This window comes from Crotalus tigris, unplaced genomic scaffold (assembly GCF_016545835.1).
Source record: "Crotalus tigris isolate CLP2741 ecotype Arizona unplaced genomic scaffold, ASM1654583v1 scf7180000019968.627227, whole genome shotgun sequence".
Lineage (NCBI taxonomy): Eukaryota > Metazoa > Chordata > Lepidosauria > Squamata > Viperidae > Crotalus > Crotalus tigris.
This window is the reverse complement of record NW_024097797.1, coordinates 372,680-397,198: the sequence shown is the minus strand read 5'-3', so window position 1 is coordinate 397,198 and position 24,519 is coordinate 372,680. Positions and strand designations below refer to the sequence as shown.

Sequence of the window (24,519 nt, the reverse complement as noted above, 5' to 3'; positions counted from 1 at the left end):
TTTTGTTTTCTATTTTTCTGGTTGAGTTGGGTTATTCTTTAAAAACATAGAATGTGAGGCCATTAACTATCGTTCCACATGGATTGTAAATTGTTATCAATAAAACTTTCTCATATATGATCAATATATAATGTGAGAATAAATCCTACCTGTATAGGGATAGATTGTATTTGTACATTGGAATATATTCTATTTACTTTAGATAAATTCATAAATTAAATTTAGAAAAATTGACAGAATTGATTTTCTCTGGAAAATTTCTCCCCAAAAAATTAGTAGATATTACCTAGTTCATATTTCTGAACTAGGTAAGAGATTACTTAATCTATTGTAAATAATAAATAATATGCTATCAAGAGAATTGATTTTGAAATCAATTGTTGCAGCAACTGTAGCCTCCAAGGAAAAAAGAAAAGGCAACGAAACCACACAAAACCCATTATTTTTTGATATCCATCCAGGACTGGACAATAAAAATGATCTTCCTGAGAACAAAACTAGGGATGATTTTCAGTCTGAAATTATTCATATTGAAAGAAAGCCTGAATTGGAAACAACTCAGACAGGTATTTCTCAGAAAATACAATTTTAATCAGCTTATTCTGCCATGTTTGTGGTCTTTCTCAAAAAAGAAAAAAAAACCCATAAATATATTATATGGTATTTCAACATATAATCTGTATAAAAATACAGCCAAAAAGTATGTGAGAAATGATGCTTAAACTGATCATCAATTCCTCAAGGTTTACGAGAGGACATATAATTTCCATATTAGTTTATGGAAGAATGCTAATTCATTTCATTTGTTTAGGTGATGAAAATAGGCACTTGAAAATGAATGCTGTGATGCTTCATTAGCCATGTTCCATCATCATAATCCCAAATTAGGGAAATATTAATACTTTTAAATTAAAATATATGTGTCAACCAGTATAAGACAGAAAGACAGAAGTAATGTATATATGTTTTAGAATTTTATTTAGTGAAAGTCATTCCTATGTTGTTTCAAATCAATTCAATAATATTGTAATAGCTGTGATTTCCACGAAAGCTGGTGATTATGAGGATTCTACCCAAGATTCATTGATTAAAGAAGATCCTGATTTGAGTGAGAAACTTCATCATCCTACAAATTCATCAATAAACGATTTGATACCTGGAATTAGTAATCTCCCAGATAATGTGCAAGAAAATAAAACATCACATACAGGTACTAGGAAGAAAAAGAACTAATTTTCTCTATATTGCCATTCTAGATCAATTAAATAATAGCCTACATTAATTCTGCTAAAATCCTTCAGGACATGGAAGACACTTATGCAGTGGGTGGAATAGTTTTAAGTGGCATCACATTTACACAAAACTCTATTGTTGAAATAGCTGTAGTCTTTAATAATTGTTACATGAAGCATTTATACATGTAAAATTGGCATGAGGTTTGAAAATAGTTTATATACTTGTAATGATATATGGCAGGGGTGTCAAACTCGCAACATTACGTGACATGTCGCAACGTATCACAACTTTTTTCCCTTTGCTGGCAATGGGGGTACGGTTTCACCATGATGCATCTGGCCCATGGGCTGGCAGTTTGACACTCCGATATATGGTGTTGCATATAAAGTTCCAATCTTTAGTATGAAAGTTAGTAGGCTACCATTTTGTAGTTCTAGTTTTCCCTGCTTTAGTCAAGGATTAAAATATGGCTATATTTTCATAGTGGTTATTTACTCAAATATTAATACAGTGATAAAAAATAGTGCTGCCTACTGTAAACAATGTAGGATGTGATTGTGCAGCTGGGATATTTAAAAATTACCTAACCATCATTATAACAATTGTGAGAATCAATGAAAATATCAGTCATGAAGATACTACTCATAATCAAGTAATACATAATGTGTATGATGAATGGAATAAAGAAGATAAAAATTTCACAAACATTACAAAAGTCACAGGAGCAGTACGTGTTATTCCATCAACTGGACATAGTGCAGCAAAAACCTTTCATATGGGTAGTAATGGCTAATATGCTTCCAACTACAGTGGTCCTTGGCAGTGGTGGGATTCAAATATGTAAACAACCGGTTCTCTGTGTGGATGCCGCTTCCGAAAGTCCATTCTGGGCCTGGGCAACAAAAAATTAGCTACCAGTTCCGCCGAAGTGGTGCAAACTGGCTGAATCCCACCACTGGTCCTTGGGGATATATTACATCGAGTGAATCATTAGATTCTTATTTTTAGTCAGTAAATATAATTGACCAGATGGCAAACATGCTCAAAAGCTCTTCTTTAAAGAAAAAAAAGTATAGAAAATATGAATGAAGTAGAAATTTTGGGCAGTGATTATTTGGATGGGAATTCATTTGGACAATGCACAGATTAAAATTTTAAATATCCAAATCTAAGTTCATCATTGGTTCATCAAACAGTTGCCATACTCAAGGATTTTGAAGATTCAGCTCAATCACCATTGCCTCCTATTTACCAGCCAGACTGGTTCAGTGAAGAAAAACCTACTAATACTTCCAGTAATGGCACGGAAATCAGTAAACAGCATGAAAATGAACATCATTCTTATGAAGGTATTGCTGTGAATAATATTGTCCTTTCATAATGATGCATGGATGAAGTATGGTTTCATAGTACCTACAGTATATATATTACAACTCCTGAAAAGGTTTTCATATTAGACTAGTATTCGTATCATAATTCAAATAATATATACCAACTTACTAAATATTTCTACGCTGATTTGTTTTGTTCTTAAGCTGATTTATATGGTATAATTTCATTGTGATTCTATATAAATCCTCATTCTGTATAAGCTTTGAATCAAAAAATACATTCTGAATCATAGTCTTATAATACACTTTTTGATATTTTTATTATTTTATTCAGTATATGGTGATCTGTGTTTTTTCTAATTTTCCAAAGGCATCCATTGATTATTTCTGTGATAACCAATTGGTTGGAAACTTGCAGTGAGTGTGCAAAATGATGGTTAGATTTAGGATATAATATTACCAAAGCAAGAATAGAAATAGTGATGGGGAAAAGGGGAGGAGGGGGAAACTTTAAAAATCCCAATTTTAAGTGACAATTGTCCTTACTTGTGAATTATTTTGTTGTCTGTTAAATGTGCGTAACAATAAATATGGAAAATCTGTGTACCAAATTTACTACCCATAACCACTAATAATCTTTGGTGGACACAGGAAAGAAAACAGAGAGGACTCAACAGGAGTTAATTAGAATGGGACTTGCTGTTAGAATTATAGTGTGCTTTTTTGTATGCCTGAATTATAACCAGTATTCTATTGTTCTGCAAGAAATAAAATATTGGGCCTATGCTGCCAAGGGAATGAAAATGCAGCTAATAGTTTTGTTTCATTCTCCATTGCTTTATCATTGCCATAGATGTGGGCTTTTATGGGACCAAAGAAGATTCAACCCCAGAACCAGTGAGGCAATGGGTTAGTGAAGACATGTATACTACAAAATCCACAGTGGATGTCTTATTTTCCGGAATTGTTCCTCGAAGAGGAATAAATCAAAAAAATAAAACTGATCATACAGGTATCCACTAGAATGGTGGTGGGATCTTTTTTACTCCTCTATTAGGTGAGATAATCTTCTGTTTTTAATTTCTGAGTCTATTTTAGGCAGGTTAAAAAAAGTGCGTCTAACAACACTTTATGAGGTATGTCATTTTCCATTGGATAGAATGAGTGTCTGGAAAGCAGAATTTTTCTTTAACCCAGGTTCACTCATAGTCTCAATGGTTCTATTTATTTCTGTAAGTTATGCAGCCAGCAATCTTTGTTTTAGGTATTTCTAGTGCTCAAATACATAAATAAAAGCTGATTCTTATATCCTCTTTTCATTTGTAAATTTCAGCCTACTGTATCATTAGCGTTATACAGGTTATTTGGTGAAAATAATTAATCGGCTGAGAGGTCCTTGATGGTCTCTGGTGCTTTGCTAGCACTGATGATGCTACCTGGCCTGGGTAATGAAATGTCTGCAACAAAAACAACCAAGCTCAGAGCAACAAGGACCCCTCATTTCAACCCTGAGCTACAAATGTTCTCCTTTATTGGTAATTAATTTGTTGCATCATGATGATGATGATGATGATAAGAAAAATAACTATGAAATCAACATCTGAAACTAGTGAACTAATGGCCTTTTTAAAGTGTAATTAGGGTTTGAAATTACTAACTCAAGATCTTCAATAATATAGATGTTTATATAATGTAGTATTTCATTGAAATTTGTTTTCTATGTGGAAGAATAGTGGCTGCATAAGTATGTTCATACCAGAATGCATGTGATTGTTATGAATGCAATAGGCATGGTCGTTCTGGTGGCTCTGGGCCAGTAAGATCATAAGAATCACATGTTGGTGAGGCATTCAAAGTTCAGTGCCCATTCTGGATTAAAATAACTTTACATTTGGCATCATGAGGAAATGAGCTACATTTTCCTGATGTATACATTTTGAAAAGCATGTATCGTATGTACTTAAAACTCATTTTTAAAATGATTTAGGTAATTTTTATGAAATATTATATAGAACTGCATAAATTTCATTTTCTAAGCTATTTGTTTTGCTCTCAAGTCACACCATTTAGTCTGTTCACAGTTATAACTTTATTTTGCTTTCTATTCTTTGTGCCTAGTGATATCTTTAAATGTTTTTTTAAGTTAGCATGACTAGCAGATTTCATATACTAGAGAATATTTGTTGATAATGTAATAATATGGCAATTTTTTGGAGTCCTGTTTATAATTGGGTTGTTTCCTGCTATCATTACAGTTCTATTTTTTAAAATGGCATTTAGATTAGAGTATGCATAACTTTGCTAATAAGAAGAGATGTATCTATAGTGTATACTACTTTGTTGTTCCAATTACATGTCAAGGATTTCTCAAACAACTAGTAGTACTGATACATAGAATATCTATCTGTGGAGATAAAATGTTGAACGAAACTCAGATAGTCCTCGACGTATGGCCACAATTGAGCCCAAGATTTATGTTGCTAAGTGAAATATTTGTTAAGTGAGTTTTGCCCCATTTGACAATTTTTTTTCCACAGTTATTAAGTGAATCATTGCAAATACTAAGTTAGTAACATTGTTATTAAGTGAATCTGGCTTCTCCATTGATTTTGCTTGTCAGACGGTCATAAAAGCTGATCACATGACTCTGGGACACTGCAACCGTCATAAATATGAACTAGTTGCCAAGCATCCAAATTTTGATCATGTGACCATGGGGATGCTGCAATGGTTGTAAGTGTGAAAAGTGGTCATAAGTCACTTTTTTCAGTGATATATGGCAGGGGTCAGTCACTAAATGAACTGTTGTAAGTTGAGGACTATATTGTATTTACCTTCTTAAAAAGAAATAAAATGAAAATACAATGGACTGCAGTAGCTTTTAGCATCAATTACTATAGTCTGGTGTTATTACATTTATTACAAGTAAAACTATGAACTTTCTTCATATATGTTCATGTCTGTACATGCATAAAAGTGACTTTGCTTGCTAGTGTAAGGTAGGAGATGGACCTCTTGCTGAGCATTATTGGAAGCATTTCTTTCTTTTTTCCCCTTGTCCCTCATCTGCTTCTTGGTCCATCATCCTGCACGCATTGTAACAGGCCACAACCTTTGCCAGTAAAAAAAAGAGAGAATGTCTGTTATATTTCATCTCTTCTTTTACGCCCTTTAAACTTGAAGAAGTAAGAATTTGGTGGGTAAAGTTTTGATCCTACATATATCCTGCTCATAACTGATTTAACTATTGTTACCCCAGTTGTGGCCTCCAGTGATGGAGACAAAAATGAAAAATCAGATCTTGGTCCAGAGTGGCATCCTACATGGACCAGGGATGATGAAAATCTTGTAAATAACAGTCAAGATCCTATAAACAGACATCCACCTTCCACTGACAGTAAGACCTATGATATATATTCCTGTAAATTTAACATTTATTTTTGCGTTTTGTAAGAGTTCTTATCTCATAATTTATGAATCTGGGCGACCTATCAATAAAAATAAAAAGAGAAATTATGAGGAAAGCAGTGAGGCATTCTGGATTTTCAATGGAAATCTTACTACAAACAAAACCTTCTCTCTGGTGTATTGCTTCATATAAAGATATATGGTTGGAATGTTGTCCACCAGGAGGTGTGAGAATTCTCTATGAAATTTCTTTAACTTTGCGGCTAGAGTGATAATTTTTCTATCTTTCCTCACTGTGGAATATTCTTTTCTGATTTCTGAAGAATAAGTAATTACTGTAGTATCACTTTGGACATAATTGCATGCACAAAACTAATTTCTAATGTTTTACAATTGACTATTGTTTGTAAATACGATTATATATAACTGATTTTGGCTAAAACTAGGGAATTTTCATAGATTCCCACTTAAAATAATAAAATACTGTAATTTGCAGGTTTTCACAATCTTGCATGAGAACACCAAAATCTCATAAAATTTTGCTATTGCTCTATGAGCTCTGAGAAGATGTAATAAAATTGCATTATATTTCACACATTTTTGATTTTTGGGAGTGGGACACTCAGGGTCAGAAAGATTGTCAATTTTCAGTCTAAAAGCTGTACAAGAGAATAATTTGAAAAAGCAGGCAGATTATTTGAATATATTTGCTACCTTAATTAGAACTTTAAATGCATCTTCTGTCATTGTTTACCAGTCTTTAGATTATGCCATGTTAAAAACCAGTTGACATCAAATAGGTCAACCTTGATATCAGCAAGTGAGGTTCCAAATTGATAGCAGCAGCTACATCTGATACTCCTCTGAGTATCACCTGAGATTTGTTCAGTTCCTGCTTAAGAGGATATGGGGCTTTCCAGATATTCCAATTTAACACTTTAAAAACCTTATGGGCTTTGTATAAATACTTCAGATAGCTCCTGCAGTATTTGCTCTGCTGTTTATTCTAGAACACGGGTATCAAGCTCGATTGCGTCACATGACATATGATGTTTTTTGCCTTTGCGGGGCCGGGGTGGGCATGGCCTGTGTGTGATGCATCTGGCCCACAGGCTGCCAATTTGACACCCCTGTTCTAGAACGGGGGTCCCCAACCCTTGGTCTGTGGACCAGCACCAGTCCGCAGCATGCCAGCAAGTGGGCCGCCCAAACAAGCAAAGCTCCATCCTCGGGATGCAGGCAGCATTCAAAACCACATCCCCTCTGGTCCTCAGAAAAATCTTTCTTCATGGCACCATGAAGAGGTTGGGGACCTCTGTTCTAGAACATGTAGCAGTAGATTCTCCTGTAGAATGACTTTTTCTATCAGAAATTTTGATTAGAGTAAAAGCACTATGCCTCCTAATAAAATTCCACAGCAGATCAACACTTAAAAAAGCCTCCTTTTCCATCATCTTCTGATGTGCCTGCTCAGATCTCAGTGCAAGGAAGTGTTAAATCCTTTCAGTGCAAAAAAGGCATTTTTGAGATATCCATAGTGGCCCTTAAGACTGAGAGACATAAAAGGAGCTTGGTCAGGTTGCAATCCTGAATGTTTATAATAGTATGACCATTAAAATCCGCTACCCTGTATATCTGATTTTGATCTTTCCATTAGCACAGAATACTTAAACTATTTTTGTTATATAATAATAATTTAAATTTGATGGGTTTCTAGCAACATCTTAGAATGTGAGCTATCAATATAGAAATAAACAGAATTTATACTAATTATAGGCCTGTTTTTGAGAATATAGCTATTGTGAACTGTATGTGAATTTATAATCATGAATCCTAGAGCAGACACTGTACAGTTTTCCTAATCTGATGTAGACTATATTTTGCTGGATAAATTCTTTCCAAATTCACGAATCAGTTTGAGTATTTTATTTCTAATCTTTCTAATCAGCCCTGTGTCGTCTTTGTTGATTCCTTTTGATTTGCTCATAATCTGGTAGCCATTAGGAATTATCTGAATTAAGTATATTGCAGCGTATGCTCACTGTCACAGTTATGCTGTATTGTACCCTTGTGTTCAAATGCAAATACTTTATTTTTTATCCTTTGTATTCATTTAAATCACCAATTTTTATTGTTCCGAATACAAACCAGCAGGACCTATTGGAAAGGTGGGGGCAAGCATAGTTGTATAATATTAGAAATATCAATTTTTGAAAGAAATGTCTTTTACTTATTTGCACCTGGCATTTAGCTATACTCTCCAATTCAAATCAGTCTGGATATTTCTGCCTACAAAAGACATGCTGAAGTAAACTGAAACATTATTATGCTTTGTGATATTTCCCTGGCATAGCACAGCTCTCCCACATCTTCTGAAAAAAAGCAACCTTTTTGTGAGCTATGTGTGAAATAATGATTCCTGTTTGGGTAAAGAAAAAGCCAAAAAGACCAATCTATCTCCATAAGTAGTGATAGTTCATCAGTACTTATGGGAATTAAAAGTTTGTTATGAATGAAACACATTGGTCCATAGATGCCGATTAAATAGTAACACGTTATTTTGTCCTCTGCAAATACAAAAGCAGACATTCCAGATATTGATAATGCAGAGATTAAAGCATGCCTTTTCTCTAGGTCCTGATCCAAACAAACACCCCAGTGTAGCGGGAGACAAAAATATGACGCCTTTACCTGAAGGATCAGGAAAAAGTCAACCACGAATGGCTCGTATACCAGGTTTGTTTCTGTGCTTTTATCATTGGTATTTATCATGAATTCGTACTGTGATGTTTCTGTATTTTTGTTGATGTCATCTTTTGTGTTTAAAACATGCAAATGCCACCATTAGGTATATACATTCTAATGATGTCATGTTATTGCACACATTTCATTTCTCCCCACCTCCACACTATACGCCCATGTCTTGAGATACATCGGAATTAAAGGTTCTCTGACACTTGGCTTAAATCATGAGAAATACTGCCAACAGAAAAAAATAGCTCAATTATGCATATATTCAATAGTTGAATAGTTCAAATTCTGTTGAACTTCATTATAGAATGCCACAATTTCACTGGCATATAGGAACATAGTGTAATTTGGTAGAGTGTGGCATGGAATGGGTGAAACTATGACAACTGTAATCCAGATATCACTCCATGGCAAAGAAGTGAGATCTTATGGTTCAACTACATAATTGCTTTATTTCTTATACAATTTTTATCTGTGATATATGCAGTACCCAATAAGTGTTATCCTATCTATCATAGAAAACGAATAGCTGTTTAACTGTTTAACATAGCAATGTTGATGCTAATCTGAATATTGAAAACTGCTTTTATTGAAGAATCATAAGTTTATAATTTCAGATCTCTAATTTGTAAACCATATAATTTGATTACCGGCTTTGAAGTCAGATTAAAACAAGTTATGTAGTTCATTCTTAGATTATTATCCTTCTTATATATTTTTTTTCCCACCCCATGCCATTTGACTATACAACTTTCTGGAAAATCTTACTGTGACTAAAATAGTTACAGAAACCATAAGATGTTTTTTTAATCAGAGTTACATTTTGTTCCACACTCACAATTGTGGAAGTAACAGCACATTGCCCCCTACCTCACATAGGACAATATAATAATGGATATAAATTATCAGCACAAATATCACTGTTTATATATAATTGTTGTTAAGAGTAGCTGGAACGTAACTTTCACTTATGTGAAAACCAGATCATAAAGAATAGTTTTCTGTCAACTAAAAATAACAGTTCATGGACATTATTCTGAAAGAAGTAAAATTAGATATTAAAGAGAAATGTCAGTTCTCTGGTCAGATAACAAAATAATGTTTTTTTCTACCCACAGATTGGCTTATTGTAGTTGCTTCCCTTTTGGCCCTGGCATTGATTCTTGGTGTTTGCATTGCTGTAAACAGTCGAAGGAGGTAAGAAATTCTTTTGTAGTTTTCCATTTCTCAGTGCCAAAACTGTCTGTGGCTGAGATATTTTTAGGACTGGCAATTTTAGAGCATTCAAAAGAGACAGCAGTTCCTGTGTCACAAAGAACTTAATCAACAAGCATACTTGGAAGCTATAGACAACTGGTTTTAAACATATAATGCATCAAAAGCTTACTACTTTATCTCCTAGTCCAGTGTTCATTGTAAGATATGTCCTTTTCCATGTCAATTCAAAAGTGGATTTTCAACCTCAACATTTGTCATATAACTTTTCTCCTCTTCAATCAGAGCAAAGAGCCACCTTGAAGTTAGTTGCTGGGATTTACTCTGGATTATTTTGCTGAGTAGTATTTGAAAATGACCACTTAGTTATAGTATACATAAAAAACAAGGTTATATTGAAGTAATTAGATAGCTGGATGGTGTTTCTCACATGAAATGCTTGCTTGGAGATTAATTACTAGCTTTGTAGTTAAGAACCAGCATATTTCCTGTTTGTTCAGCTTTTCTGTAACATAATTCCTTAATTTAAGTGTTGCTCCTCACTAATCTATATTAAATCTTGATGCTATTGTTTTTGTAATAAGGAACATTTTGCTAATTTTTAAACAAATATTTTTTTAAAGCTGATCAATGATAATCAAATGCAGATAGCATCCTCTGAAAATGTGCAATAGTTCTGTGGTTTAATTCTGCAGAAAAATATTCAGGAAATTTTCAGTTAAGAACTCTAAAGGATTTTAGTAGTAATTTTAATTTGTAACATTTCTCATAGAGGATATATATACGTCTTTATTTGGAACCCGCAAAAACCATTCATTGCAAATTCCATTTGTATTTTTCTATGCGTAGCATCTGGTTTTCAGTAGTAATGTCAATGTTACTGACTCCAAAGTTAGTGAAGAAATACTCCATTTGATGAACTGATCAGAAGATGTTACTGAGCTTTCCAAAATTTTCAACAAAATTGGATTGGTGGGAGGAGAGTATAAGAGTTTTCTTTTAAAGAAATGGGGATGGATGTATTCTAAAATGAAACATTTTTTTCCAGAATACATCGGACACAACCCTATCATAGAATGCCAAAGTTAATGGCTTAATTCTCTTTTAATGTGAAGCACATATCAATTTTTCTTTAATGTCTGTTATCCCAGTCTAAGAAGTATTTTTTTTTTAACCAAACATCTCAGTTTAATGAAGGGGCAAGATTTTACAGTTTCATTGGAAAGCTACATATAAGGCTGCTTAAAATTCTAGGGCTAAATACTAAGTTCCAGGCTGCCCCCAAATGCCCTCATTTCAGCTATCTTCTGTTTCTGCAATATTTAAAACCAGATATGCAAATGAAAGGGAAAGGAGATTCATAGGTCAGTATTCCCATCTCTGAATGTTACATGAACCAACCCACAGTATAAAAAAAGTTTTCAACTGATACATTTGAATCTCAGTTTTGATGTCATTTTGAAATTCGCTTTCTCGTTTTTCTGAAGAACCATTATAATAGTAAGAACTGCTGTTAATCAATATACATTGCTGCTACTGGGTAAGAACATTTTGGTGAGGAGTGCTGACAAGAAATATTTGCCCATTCCTTCCAGGATCATGTGGATAAATGAAAAGATGAAAAGGCATTTGCTTTTTGAGCACTGGTATATGAATTGTGACATTCTTTGAAATATATGACATAGTGCATTTGAGTTATGAGTTTATAATGTAAATGTAGGCATTGACTCCTAGCTGTGGGTCCTTCCTTCCTTCCTTCCTTCCTTCCTTCCTTCCTTCCTTCCTTCCTTCCTTCCTTCCTTCCTTCCTTCCTCTCTCCCTCCCTCCCTCCCTCCCTCCCTCCCTTACTTCAATCCATGTGTAACTTGAGAACCATAGACATAGCTTTATTCTTCTGAAGAATCCAAAGATATCCTCCATTCAAAATAAGGAATTTGTTAGAAGGCTATTTTGATAGGTTATGCTTTGTTCCAATTATGTCAACACACCAGAAATAAAGATTAATCTGCAGTAATTGAAATTCTTACCTAAGAAATAAGCAAGGAATGAATGTTTTTAATGTAATCTGCTACTTCAGACAAAATGAAGGCAGTATATAACATGCTGTCTTTAAATATTTTTACTTTACAATTTGTCCCTTTTCTATTAGATGTGGGCAGAAGAAGAAGCTTGTGATCAACAACGGTAAAGGAGGAATAGATGAGAAAAAGAAAGATGGGTTAAATGGAGAAGCCAGCAAATCTCAGGAAATGGTGCACTTGGTACACAAAGAGAAGCCAGAAGACCAAAAGGGCCCACATGACGAATTCCAAGCAATTGATGAAACACAGAACCAACAAGATGTGCCCTTGAAGAGTGGCATGTAGGAAAGCTGTGCTAATCAAATTGAATCAGAGTTGGGGAAAACAAAAACCATCATACTGAACTGGGACTAGAACTCAGAAATGCAATGAGCTACTGATCTCTTTAAAACATAATTAAGCATACATTTTCTTGTTTTTTTCTTTTGTAATGGTCAGCTTCAAAAATGTCATTTTTGGTTTTGCCCAACATTGCACCATTTTGACCAGTTTAAATTAGTGACCATCCTCTTATTACTTGTATTTGTTCCCCAATTGCAATCAGTTTAGTAAGGCAAAACACCAAAATTTATTTTGCCTGACATAGAATTTTTGAACTTTCCAGAATCTGTAGCCATTAAGGTATTATAAAATGCATTCCCAAGGAATTCAAATGATAGGCTATCTTGAGATTCGACTCATAGATTTTGGAATTGAATTTTTATTGGTCAGTTAAGAAATTGTTAGGTTTATTAAATCTCGTTAATGTTTTAATATTTTGGAATTACTTGTTGTAATAGTTGAATATGAAAAGCATGTTTTTACACATTCCACAGATCTCCACCATATTAAAAACACTCACCAAAAAGGATAGAAAGACCAAAAAAAAACAAAACAAAACAAAAAACCCCAAATCCAAATCTGATTTATAGCAAATAAATTTTTATTCTCTATAATCTAAATAATGTGGTGATGTTATCTTTAAATTTCAGTGTTCACCTTCCTTGTCAGCCTGCTGTACCTCTGGTGTATCTTATTCCAGTTATTAGGGATCCCATTAATTATCTTATGGGCTGAGAACTGACCCTAGAATATTTGGACGGGACCAAACCAAGACACATTCCTTTTTTCTTGTCCCACTGTCCCTCATTGTTTGCGTTCCCTTGAAATACCCATTTCCTGTTTGAGTCTGAATTAATAGGTCGCAGTCTAATGAGAATTAGAGTAAAAAGATTCTTAAGAATAAAACAGGGCACCTCTTTTCCTACACAGTTCCGGTTCTAGCAGAGTATGTTTATGTGAGATTTTTTCTGTGCAGTCATGACTTACAGTGGAAGAACACATGAAACATATTTGAAATATGTAATTCAGAAGTTCTGATCTCTTGAAAACATGCCACTAACTGAAATCCAGCCAGGATATCTATACACAGAATAAGTGCCTTTAGTAGAATGTACTGTATGTGCCTCCCAATTTTCCAGAAATATGATATTGAAGGTTGGAGAAAATTTTGTAGAATATTATGTTCTGTGTGCATTACTGAGTGTTTTCAGTCATGTTATACTTTTTAGTAATAAGATATAGAAAGTATAGACTAACTACCTTATTTTGGAATCCACTGTGATAATTTAGCTGATCAGATATAAGAAACAATTGTTTGAACTTTTATTGGATTGTTTTTCAGTCTGAAAGAATGCCTGGAGTATAACCGTCACCCCGTATGTGCTTACATTAAGAAAACAATTATTGTCAGCTACCACACTTTCCATTTGAATTACAATATAATAATTGATGCCATATACTTCTTTGCTCAAAGATGTTGGAATAAAACTTTGAAGAGTACTTTCACCTGGTTTATATGGCAAACTTAATTTTTCTTTTAATCAGAAACGCTACTTCTGATTCCTAGCAACATGTTCTTCTGTGGGTTTTTGATATTTGAATCAGCTTTTCTTGTAGAAGTGCATGGGGAAATAAACTTCATTGGGTTTTTTTATACTTCATTTTATATTTCAGAAGGGGATTTGAAAAACTTGACCATAATCTTGATAAACTGGACCAATGTGGAATGGATCATCCCACTACAAAATGGACTTGCAGCTGGCTCAATAACTAACATATGACCCTTAATAGGTCTACATCCACATGGAAGGAAGCATGCAAAGGATAGCTCAGGGTTCTGCCTAGAACACAGTTCTCTAATTGACTTTGATGAGGGACTAAAAGGATTGCTCATTAAATTTGAAGATGACACAATGCTGGAAAACTTTCTAACACCCCAGATGACAGGCTCAAGCTTCAGAAGGATTTTGATAGGCTTGAACATTGGTCCTATCCAATAAAATGTTCAGTGATGAAAAATGTAAGATTCTGCATTTGACAGGAAAAAAAAACAGATGCATTGTACAATTTAGGTACAGGTAGTCGTTAATGACAGTTCATTTAGTGACCGTTTGAAGTTACACCCTTACTGGAAAAAAGTCACTTCTGATCATTTTTCACACCTACAACCATTGCAGCATCCCCATGGCCATGTGATCAAAATTTGGATGCTTGGCAACTGGTTCATATTTATGATGGTTGCAGTTCTGGAATCATATGCTCACCATTTTGGGAACTTCCGACAAGTAAAGTCAATGGGGAAACTAATAACCATGTTACTAACTACTACAATGATTCATTTAACAAATGTGGCAAGAAAGGTTTAAAATGGGGCAAAATTCACTTAACTGTTTCACTTAGCAACAGAAATTTTGGGGCTCATGGGTAGTAAGTCGAGGACTACCTGCACTTGATTTAGAAGTAGTTGCAGGAAGGGTATGGGTATCTTGGTAGACCACAGATGACCAGCTGCCCAAACTAATTTTGGGGTACACCAACAGATGCATAATGTCAGGATCACTGGAAGTGATATTACTTCCTTATGCTGCAGTGGTTAAGACTATACCTGAACGAAGATTTAATTTGCCACAACACAAAAAAGATATTGAAGAACTGGAAAAATTAGAAAGAAGAGCAACAAGGATGGGCAGGGGCTCAGAGGCTTAGTTCTATTATAGCCATGTAACTGACAGGTACATAAACTAACCTAAGTGCTCCTGTCCCTTTTTTGTTTGAAATTCATTATTTGAGACTTAATTACCTAATGTACTAATTTAGTTTTACAAAATGACGACTGATTAATATAAGCAATTGCTACGATGAACCATTTTCTTCAAATGTATCTATTTTCCCACTTTTAGATGTTATGGCCAATGTTGGTCTAAAAGACAACAGGACAGGTACATTTTACTTTCATGGGCAGCTTTTCTGCATCAAATACACACACAAACACACACGCACACAAACCTTAACATTTTGGTAACATAAATGTCTTGAATTATTTTATCAGAAAGAGAAACTTCATTGTTTATAAAAGTACATGGATGAACAGAAATCTGGAGAACTGCAAATCTAACATGTGAAAGTAGCTCTGTTGGTTTAATATGTCAATCATTGGCAAATTAGCATACATATATCAAACATTTGTTACTGGACTATAAGTCTTCATACATCCTTCCATCACATATTCTCTCTAGAGCTTGCAAGTAAATAGATATACTCACATTGATTCTACCCATGAAAATTATGAATTCACATTTATTGATGATATGTACATAAAAAAATCCAACATTTAGTGAAATATTGTCTTTGCTGATTATTTCCAGTATATAAAGAATGTCCAGTTTTATATACAAGTTACAGAAATCAGTTCACACAGGAAAAGAAAATAATTGCTATAGATAAAGGAGATAAGAACTATGAAAAATGCATAGTAAACAAGTCATTGCTACTGTAATAAAGTAATCAACATTAATAGATTTAGCATTTCCATGTATTAGATTTTACACAAAATGGCATTGATATACAATACACCATTTCATTTTTCAGAGGAATATTTTTAATTACAGTCAAAGCCAGGTTTGTGCTTTCTTTTGTATGTAGGGTGATCAACTAACAATGCAGTCTAAGATGTCATGTACACAAGATCCATGATCTCAAGAGATCATAACCACAATAATTCCCCTAGCTGGATATATCTGCAGAGCTTGGAATTGAGTGGATCTCCCCTTTCTATGCATAATTATATGGTATCCATGCATTCAAGGCCTACAGAAGCAAAATAATATAACTATGTTTGGGCAATAACTAGGTTCAGTTTACAACTATAAAACTGTTCCTTGTTCTATTAAGAAAGAGGAATAGTTACAACCTAGTTCTTCAGCCTTGCTTTCTAATCTTAGTAACTTCTAAGATATGTGGCTTTCAACTCCCACAATCTCCCACCCAGGAATTCGAGGAATTGAAGTCTACACATCTCAAGTTTCTGAGGTTGGAAACATTGCTCTAGAGAATTTAAGACAGGTAGTAACTAATTTGATTCAGGGTTATCATGAATTATATTTAAATTTACATATTATAATATATAAAGCATGAAATGAATCTTGCATGCAACTGCAATGCAGTAGAACTAGCTTTGTGCTGGGATTTATAACTAATATGAGATCTATTAACGTATGTTTGTCCAGCTTGGTTCACACAAAATTTTCATAAGTGACATTTGGGGACCTTTTGCTTCTTTTCCTGAATTTATCTGATTTCAACTTTATATAACAACTCCTTTTTTTCAAATAACAGTCTCTAAGAAAGCATATTTTATACCATATTTTTATCTCAATCATTTATCTTCACATGATCTATTAACACTGGAATATGAACAAGTAAAAGAATATGCTTCAAAAAGAAGTCTGTCTTTTCTCATTTTGCCTTGAATTGGATTTATTACTATGGTCAGTGAAGAAGTGAAAAATGAACACTTGAGGAATCCTGAAGGGTTAGATCACCACAATGTCCTGATTGAGAAGCAAAAGCTGAGACTGCAGTTTCAAAAGGTAAACATAGCATTCAAAATAAAAGATAATTTTTTTTTACAAGGGATCAAAATGTTGATAGTTGCAATAATTTATTAACATCTATCTTTATATCTCCAATCTATCATGTATACAGAAAAATACATAATCAACTCAATATAATACTGTGCTTATATTTATTCATTAAAGTAGCAGTGCTATTGCAATCACAGCGCAACATCAGACAGTCACTCACATTCACTAAGTGCCAGGGATTTGCACGCATACCCTCACATGCATGCTGCTTGTTTAGATATATAAAGACAAGTACTCTAACATATTTACAAATGACCTGGCTGGAACATGAGGGTTATAGCAATTATTTAAACACAATTATACTGCTTACACCACCATGTAGCAGTGCTTAGCAGATTATGGAAATTTTGCTGTTAAACATGGAAATGGAAATACCAATATAATACCAAAGCCAGCCAACTTAATCCAATCTATTTTCAAACATATTACTATAAATTTATATTCCAGCAGAGTTGAAGTTAAATTAAATTAAAATAAAATACCAACTATTAATACCGTATACACAATTTCACTGAAATTACACCAAGATAAGCTACATTATCTACAGAAAGGGTGGGCAGGCACTGTTCTTCATGCAGAAAACAACGCATCCAACCTGTATAAGAGCATCATGCTTTATCTTACGACTGGATTGTATTTAGTTCTAATTACGAGAATATTTGAAAACTCTGCTTTACAATAGAGGAGTATTAAAAAATAAAACCACAATAATATACTGCCTATACCTACTGTACAGTTTATTCATCCATTTGCAGGTCATATATGACAGGTTGCACAAGTTAAATATACCTGTTTCATAGAGTCAATTGTTACTGTATGTATCACCCCTTCAATTTTGTGCAGTTGTATGCCATAAGGGGCAGAGTCTGAATCCTATTCAAACTATAATTTGGGTTTTAAAAATTTATTTGCTCTCTCAATGTGCTTGGATAATAACAAGGCATTAGCAATATAGGTATTTTGTAATTAACTGCTTAGGAAGAAAAACAGATTTCAATCATTATGGTGAAAAAATATATTGCTTGCTTTTATTTTATAAATGTTTTAAAAATCAGGAGGTATTTATATATGTGCTATTCGGTTGACATAATCCCCTAAGAATGTAGTTTGGTCCTTTTGCAGAAAGGCAAAGATGTGAGATCAAATGCTGCAATTCCTTACACATTTTGAACTTATATAGCTTTCATTTTTGTCTTAGTATATCTCAACAAAATACATCTAAAAACTAGAACTGTTTGAACCAATAGAGTTCATTAGTAGCTTAACAAATAATTCCTGGTGTCAGTAATCTTTGTCATTCAATCATTAGGCAAATACTATATCTTAATACTGTTTGAGAAGACAACATTTCTCTCTGTCAGCATGGGATGTGATGTATGTCACATTACTGAAGAAATGTAACCATTAAAGATCGATCTGGGGATCTGGTACATAAAAAGCTGACACTTCAATCTGCCCGCATCATCATTTCCATGGAAGGCCTACCAAACACATGAAATGTTATTTGGTGCAAATCCTGGACACCAAGCTGAGCCTGATTGGCTCTGGGCATAAACAGATTAGATTTTGTCAAAAGCTCTAATCCGAAAGTACATGGATTTTGTAAATTAATTCCATTGAAAATAATGGCAAGTAAGTACATTAAAAACAAAATATATTCTGAATCAGAATATTTATCTGTAGGGTAGAGACATTCTGGAATTATCCTGGTAAAAAAACAAGCTAAGTATAAAAAAGGCTCAATCTCAATCTATATTAATACTGTGATAGTGTTCCATAATGAACTGTAGCATAAAGACACCTTTAACTTCCATTTGTGCTTTGCTTAAAGTTATAAAGTTTAAAGAGTTATGTTAATTTAACATAACATAACAGTGGCTGGTTTCATATGTCACACAAGTCATAGTTTATTTTAACCATGGTTTGTGGAACAAGCTGTAGTGGCCTGCTTTATATACTGCTCAGCTATAAATCATGGTTTACAAGCCACAAGAGCTGAGTTCGTATGTTGTGCTAGGTCAAAACCAACCCACTGATACAATGGCTTAATGTGTTGCATGAACCCAGTCACAAATTTTATTTATCAGAGTTTGTTACAAAAGAATCTTCCTTAAAAGGATTATAGCATTTTCTTCTTGCCTGGTTATATGATTGTATAATAAAATAACTGTCTGCAAATGGTATAAGAAAATAACCCCTGCAATTGTCTGTAAATTACAGGTGCCAGAAATAAGTTAATTCATTCTATATTGTATATCATGGTTGCAGAAGAATAAATAGCTAAATTAGTATAAGTAGAAATACACCTTGTGCATTCCATAAATTACCATTCACACATTAGGAAGGAATTTTGTTACAGTAGTCAATAAAAAATTGAAGAAGCAGCTTTGAAATAAAGATAATGGAAAGTTGAGATCTATAGCACTGATTAAACCCACTCCACTAGCTCTGAAAACAAGGTGTCAAAGTTATAGCAAAGTAAAATATAATTTTCAGAGGAAGTATTTAAGTTATATACAATACATTGTTTTCTAATGTGAAAGATGGTATATCTAAAACATGATTTACAGGCTTTACTTGAGGCAATCAGTGCTATAAATTGAATCTAATTCCAAATAGCTTTCTTTTTTCAGCAAGAGCTCAGCTTAATCAATCACCTCCCTCTGCTTAAAAGATGGGAGTTTCCACATAGCTAAAAAAAATGTGGATCTTCTGATTTTTGATTATGTCTAATAAAATATTACCCTAGCAGTCTGTGAAGTGCAATATTAAACATGTGGATAAAGTTGGGAAAAAATGAGTTCAGTAATAAACTTTCCTATTGTTTGGGGATGAGGGGAGAGAATAAAAGACAGAAAAGTCATGTTTTCTAGATGTTGGTTTGGCATTTATAGGCATCATGGTTAACGGGGATACTGGCATGGGTCATTTTTTTTTAAAAAAAAAAATTGGTTCTCTATTCCACCCTACATGTTCAGAGAATGAGGGAGGTCTGAATTCTGTAAATCTGTAACATACAAGTTCTCCAATGTATAACGTCAGAATTCTAATGATTCCGATTCTAGATTCTCATCAGAAATGGGGCTTTTCTTCACCTTCTTGGGTAAAACCTCACAGTATGAGATTTTCCACTATTAGAGTTAACAAATGTTAGGGTCTCTAGGGCCAAATTCTTCAGTATTGCTGCAAAAAAGGCAGCAAGTGCACGTATGATTTTGTTTAGTTAAAACATGATAGGATGATCCCTATCATGAAGTAAGAGTAAGAATACTGTGAGCATCAAAGCATGAAATTATATAAGTATAATTTCATATACTTATGAACTCAGTTTAGAAACGTACAGTCAAAGGAATAGAATCAGATGTGAATAGATTAACCACCAATTAGCATTAGGCTTGGTGGAACGGCAGATGTGTAAAAAATGCAACCCTAGATGCAAGGTACATATTCTTAATAGTTTGAATTTAAGTTTATCAAAGTTGCAATGTCTGTCTTCTCTGACTTTGCACAATCAGCCTCACTAGCAAGGGATAAAATTTTGAAAAGTAAAGAGGATGCATATAAAAGAGCAGTCCTGACATTCCACACTATACTGGGCTGTGAAAGACCCAGTCTTTTGGGGTTTTGTATTTGATAAAGATTTTTATATTAATCTTCATAACCATTTTTAGCAATAAGAGAAATATACAGTAGATGGGTGAAAGATAAGTGCAAAAATATTCCTCATGTTAAACATTAAAAGATACTTTAAAAAGCTGAAGAGTATCTAGAGATTCGAACAAACATCTACAAGTGAGATAGAAGACATTGCATCTTGCTAAGAAGAGATCTTATTGATAAAAAAGGGTTAAAAACAAATGTTTTCTCATGCATGCAAATGTAATATTTTTTTGTCAGCACTGCTGTAACTTACTTCAGGGGTCTTATGAATATATACTTACAGTTGGTTTTAAAGAGTGGGGAGCATATAGTAGCACCATAAAGAAAACAAATGATCATTCTGTTGAACTCCATGAATCAAACCATACCAGGAATGGAATAATGGGAAGATTTTTCTCTTCAAGGCGGCCAGAATTTTTCAGGTTTGCAATGCCATATCAGATAAATGGCATTTTGCTTGTTCAGATCCCCCTTTTTATCTAATCAAGAAATTACACCCAATTAAAAGAAAGGCTGGCTTTGCTAATGCAAATTAACAAACTGGACCTGAACGAAGTGCAAAGTGCTGGTGCAAAATAATTTTCTATAAATTAAATTCCTAATTGTTTTCTTTTGCTGAGTCTCTAGGTAGCTATCACATGTCATGGTTGTACAGGCAAGAAATAAATTATTGCACATCAGGGATTAAATTGCAGAAATGCTTAAGTATTATTTTAATAGTTAATTATTAATCATTCATAATGAATGTTGCCAACAATGGAGGTATTAATATGGAGGAAAACTTCAACTACTAAGAAAAAAAATACTGAGTGGAATTGTTAATTATATTTTGCATTTGCAAATGAAAAGCATGTTCACCCAAACGAGCAATGCTTATAAACTAGCAAAATCCTTCTGCATCTTTCTTTTGGAAATTCAGAAACTAGTTACCCTGGATAAAGAAGGTGGGATAACAGTTAAGGTTCAGTTTTCTACTGTGAAATGGAAAGCTGTGGAAGTTTGTTAAATTTGTTGGTTACCACAGCAGAATACAGAGCATTAGAATTCACTCAGGAGTCAAATGCTGAGCAAGACTGGTCACCTCTCCCTGTTATGTTGTTATATAGCCATGCACATAACAAAGATGTAGGGTTTTAATTACAAGGCCATATTGACTTTTTTGACCCCTTCCCATGAATGTCCCTGATTGTAAGTAAAGGGTGGCTTTGTTTTTAAGAAGCAGAAATTCCCTGAGTTATGAAACATCCAAAAAAAAATGTTTTCCCAAATCCTACACAGGGCTTTTTTTTCCTGTGTAAATATCAGAAATCTCCAGTTGCAAAATTACAATTTCTTTTTACTTTAGCTTGAGAGCTTCCTTCTCAGAGTGGTGACTTATTTTCAATTAGCATTTCAAAAAGTATACCCATACAAGGGAACCTATGCTTATATTAGTGGTCAGTACTTCACTACTTCAAAGTGAGGGGGAAATATAATGTGAAGCGCTTCAGTTTGGATTGCCCATTAAAAAAAAAATTGCACCAACATGTGATAGCCACAAATGTACTTCTCCATAGGGATATAGTGCTCATCTGTGTAAAATTTAAGAGTTCTCTTTTTTTTTCCTGTGCCAGACCTGACTTGAAAAGGATATGTTAGAGGTGTGCTTTCCTTATAACTATCCTTTGTCTTTCTGAGTTAAATTATACTGCCTATAGAGTTCACCAAAAATAAGAGAAAGAGAAATATAGATGTGGATGTGGGAGTTACATCCAAATTTCTGATCTCACCAGGGCCAATTATTTAATACACTGGAACAAAAAGAAGAAACATAGCTTTGTCTGATCTTTTCATATTTCTATAGAGAATAACACTATTCTGAAAAGAGTTATCAGATATTAAATTGGCCTCACTTTGCAGGATTTGTTCTTCTACGACATTGTGGCAAAGAAATAATCACATTTTGAATACCGTAGCAAATAAAAAAATAAAACACTCTAGAGAAATGAACTGATATTTGTCAAAACTAATTTGTTCAAATTACTTAATATAATTAAGCTTCAACATATTGGGTGGGAAGATATCTAATATTTACAGGAAAATATCTTAGCCCTGACTAAATAACTAACTGATGTTGTACAGCAATATTCGTGCTAAATATAGCTTATTTCTTCTGAGGAAAAGGAATAACAAAAGAATTAGCAGATGATATCTTCCCTAAAAAGACGCACTCTCCAGTCTCAACAAAGAGGCAGTAAGATATCACTGGGGAGAACAGAAGGGTGTATGCTGAGCTATTGGCACTGGGTTAGCTTTAGTCTGATAAACTACTGCATAAGGATTCCTGTGATTTCTCGATGCTGCTGGATCCAGACAAATATGAAGATTTTCTGCTTTTATAGATGTATTAAGATTCTGCTAACTTTGAATATCTTCCCAGAGAAGTGAGCATACTTCCTGGCATGGATTGTTAGCTGTGCAAACATGTCATTTGTTTAATTCCAGTGTCACAAATTTGCCTACTGGAAGGACGTTCCACAGGGATATCAACCCATGATCATAAATTTATCCAACTGAGTTATGCAAAAACTATAACCTGCCTTCTGATCTCAAAAGGGTTGATTGTTTATAGAGCTAAAATGGAGAGATGAAGTTTTTATTATTAAAAATACCTTTTTCATGTATTGGCACTCACTGGAGTTCACAACTGGAATTTAGGTAGATCACTTATTTTAAGACAGCTTGTAGAAAAGGGAACTGAAGAAAACCATATGCAAAATAAAGCACATGAAAAGCCTTTCAGAAATAATGTCTTGTATAACGTGTTCACTGTGTTCAGTATGCACCAAGATATAGATTCACATATTCAACAGGAGGGAGATTCTGCATGATGTACACTATACTTAATGCTAAACATATAATCCCTGAAGCAAATCAGCTATATTGTGGCCTTTAAAAATCTTTCTTCTTTAAATCCCTACATTTTCTATGTTTTGAACAGAAGGAAGAAACCCAACCAATGATCTCTCTTACATCCAAACAAATAATAAGATAAATTATTTGGCCAAGAAACTAGAAGAGCAAAGACTTCACAAGACCACTTCTAAGCTTCAGTTAACAGCATTAAGTAAGCACATTTCTATGCTAAATGAAAACAGTGGAAAATCTTGGATCTTGATATCTGCTTTACCAAAAGACAGCTTCAGGGACTTATTCAAGATGGACCTGGAGTGTTTCCACCTTATTTCTCATGTTTCCAAAGTTCTTCTTCAACAGCATTGAAGTCTGCAGATTTGCCATTAGTTGCCAAGGTTACCTGAAAGTAATTACCATCAACACCTAGCTTAAAATCAAGGCACTTTTGCAAGAAATATAATGAATTATGCAAATCTAAATATTTACAGAACTGACTATATTCGTACTTTAATTTTTTTGTAGTCATTCAGTTCTATCCTTTCACTTTAAAAAAAAAAAATCTATTGAAAATACTCAAGTTTACAGCACAAAATACAACACAGAGAAAAACTGATAGCAGACCGATAGGCTATTTTTTTGTACACACACTATTAAAAAAATAGCAAAACTGTAAATAGGAGACTTAATTTGCCACAAGAGAGTGACATCTTTCATTACTGGTGCATGTTAAAGGTACAGTTACAGTGAAGTCAAACAAGTATTGACGAGAGTGCATTTTATTTATTTCTGTTAAATTTTTAAATGAGATAAAAATGATGGGAAGCCCAGAATGATGAAAACATTCTAGGGGAAACACCGATTAGTAAGCAATAATCAGGTAGTTAATTGAAAAAGTATTTCCTGGCCATGGATACCTTTTTAACAGTTGTAATATCGTAAACACAGCCAGAAAACTCAAAGGGTTAATGTACTTATTGG

The 24,519-nt window shown here is 33.8% G+C and overlaps 2 protein-coding genes across 12 annotated transcripts in view; one reads left to right on the top strand and one right to left on the bottom strand.

The window, feature by feature from the left end:
- Positions 1-13,854, top strand: part of CD44 (CD44 molecule (Indian blood group)) — a 96,841-nt gene extending 82,987 nt beyond the window's left edge. For 6 of the 10 annotated variants that reach the window (XM_039365152.1, XM_039365151.1, XM_039365158.1 and 3 more), the window contains 8 exons: positions 387-566; positions 1,034-1,210; positions 2,433-2,585; positions 3,421-3,579; positions 5,827-5,964; positions 8,610-8,711; positions 9,845-9,923; positions 12,091-13,854. In XM_039365152.1, the coding sequence (XP_039221086.1) occupies positions 387-566; positions 1,034-1,210; positions 2,433-2,585; positions 3,421-3,579; positions 5,827-5,964; positions 8,610-8,711; positions 9,845-9,923; positions 12,091-12,307 (1,205 nt within the window). In that variant the 3' untranslated portion in view covers positions 12,308-13,854. The remainder of the gene's footprint in view (positions 1-386; positions 567-1,033; positions 1,211-2,432; positions 2,586-3,420; positions 3,580-5,826; positions 5,965-8,609; positions 8,712-9,844; positions 9,924-12,090) is intronic. The other 4 variants (XM_039365155.1, XM_039365157.1, XM_039365156.1 and 1 more) reach the window with 4 other exon arrangements.
- Positions 13,855-15,392: 1,538 nt separating this feature from the next.
- The window catches only part of SLC1A2 (solute carrier family 1 member 2), a 100,657-nt gene continuing 91,530 nt past the window's right edge, over positions 15,393-24,519 (bottom strand). The window contains exon 11 of one of the 2 annotated variants that reach the window (XM_039365163.1): positions 15,393-23,941. In XM_039365163.1, coding sequence (XP_039221097.1) covers positions 23,867-23,941 — 75 coding nt within the window. In that variant the 3' untranslated portion in view covers positions 15,393-23,866. The remainder of the gene's footprint in view (positions 23,942-24,519) is intronic. The other variant, XM_039365162.1, reaches the window with a different exon arrangement.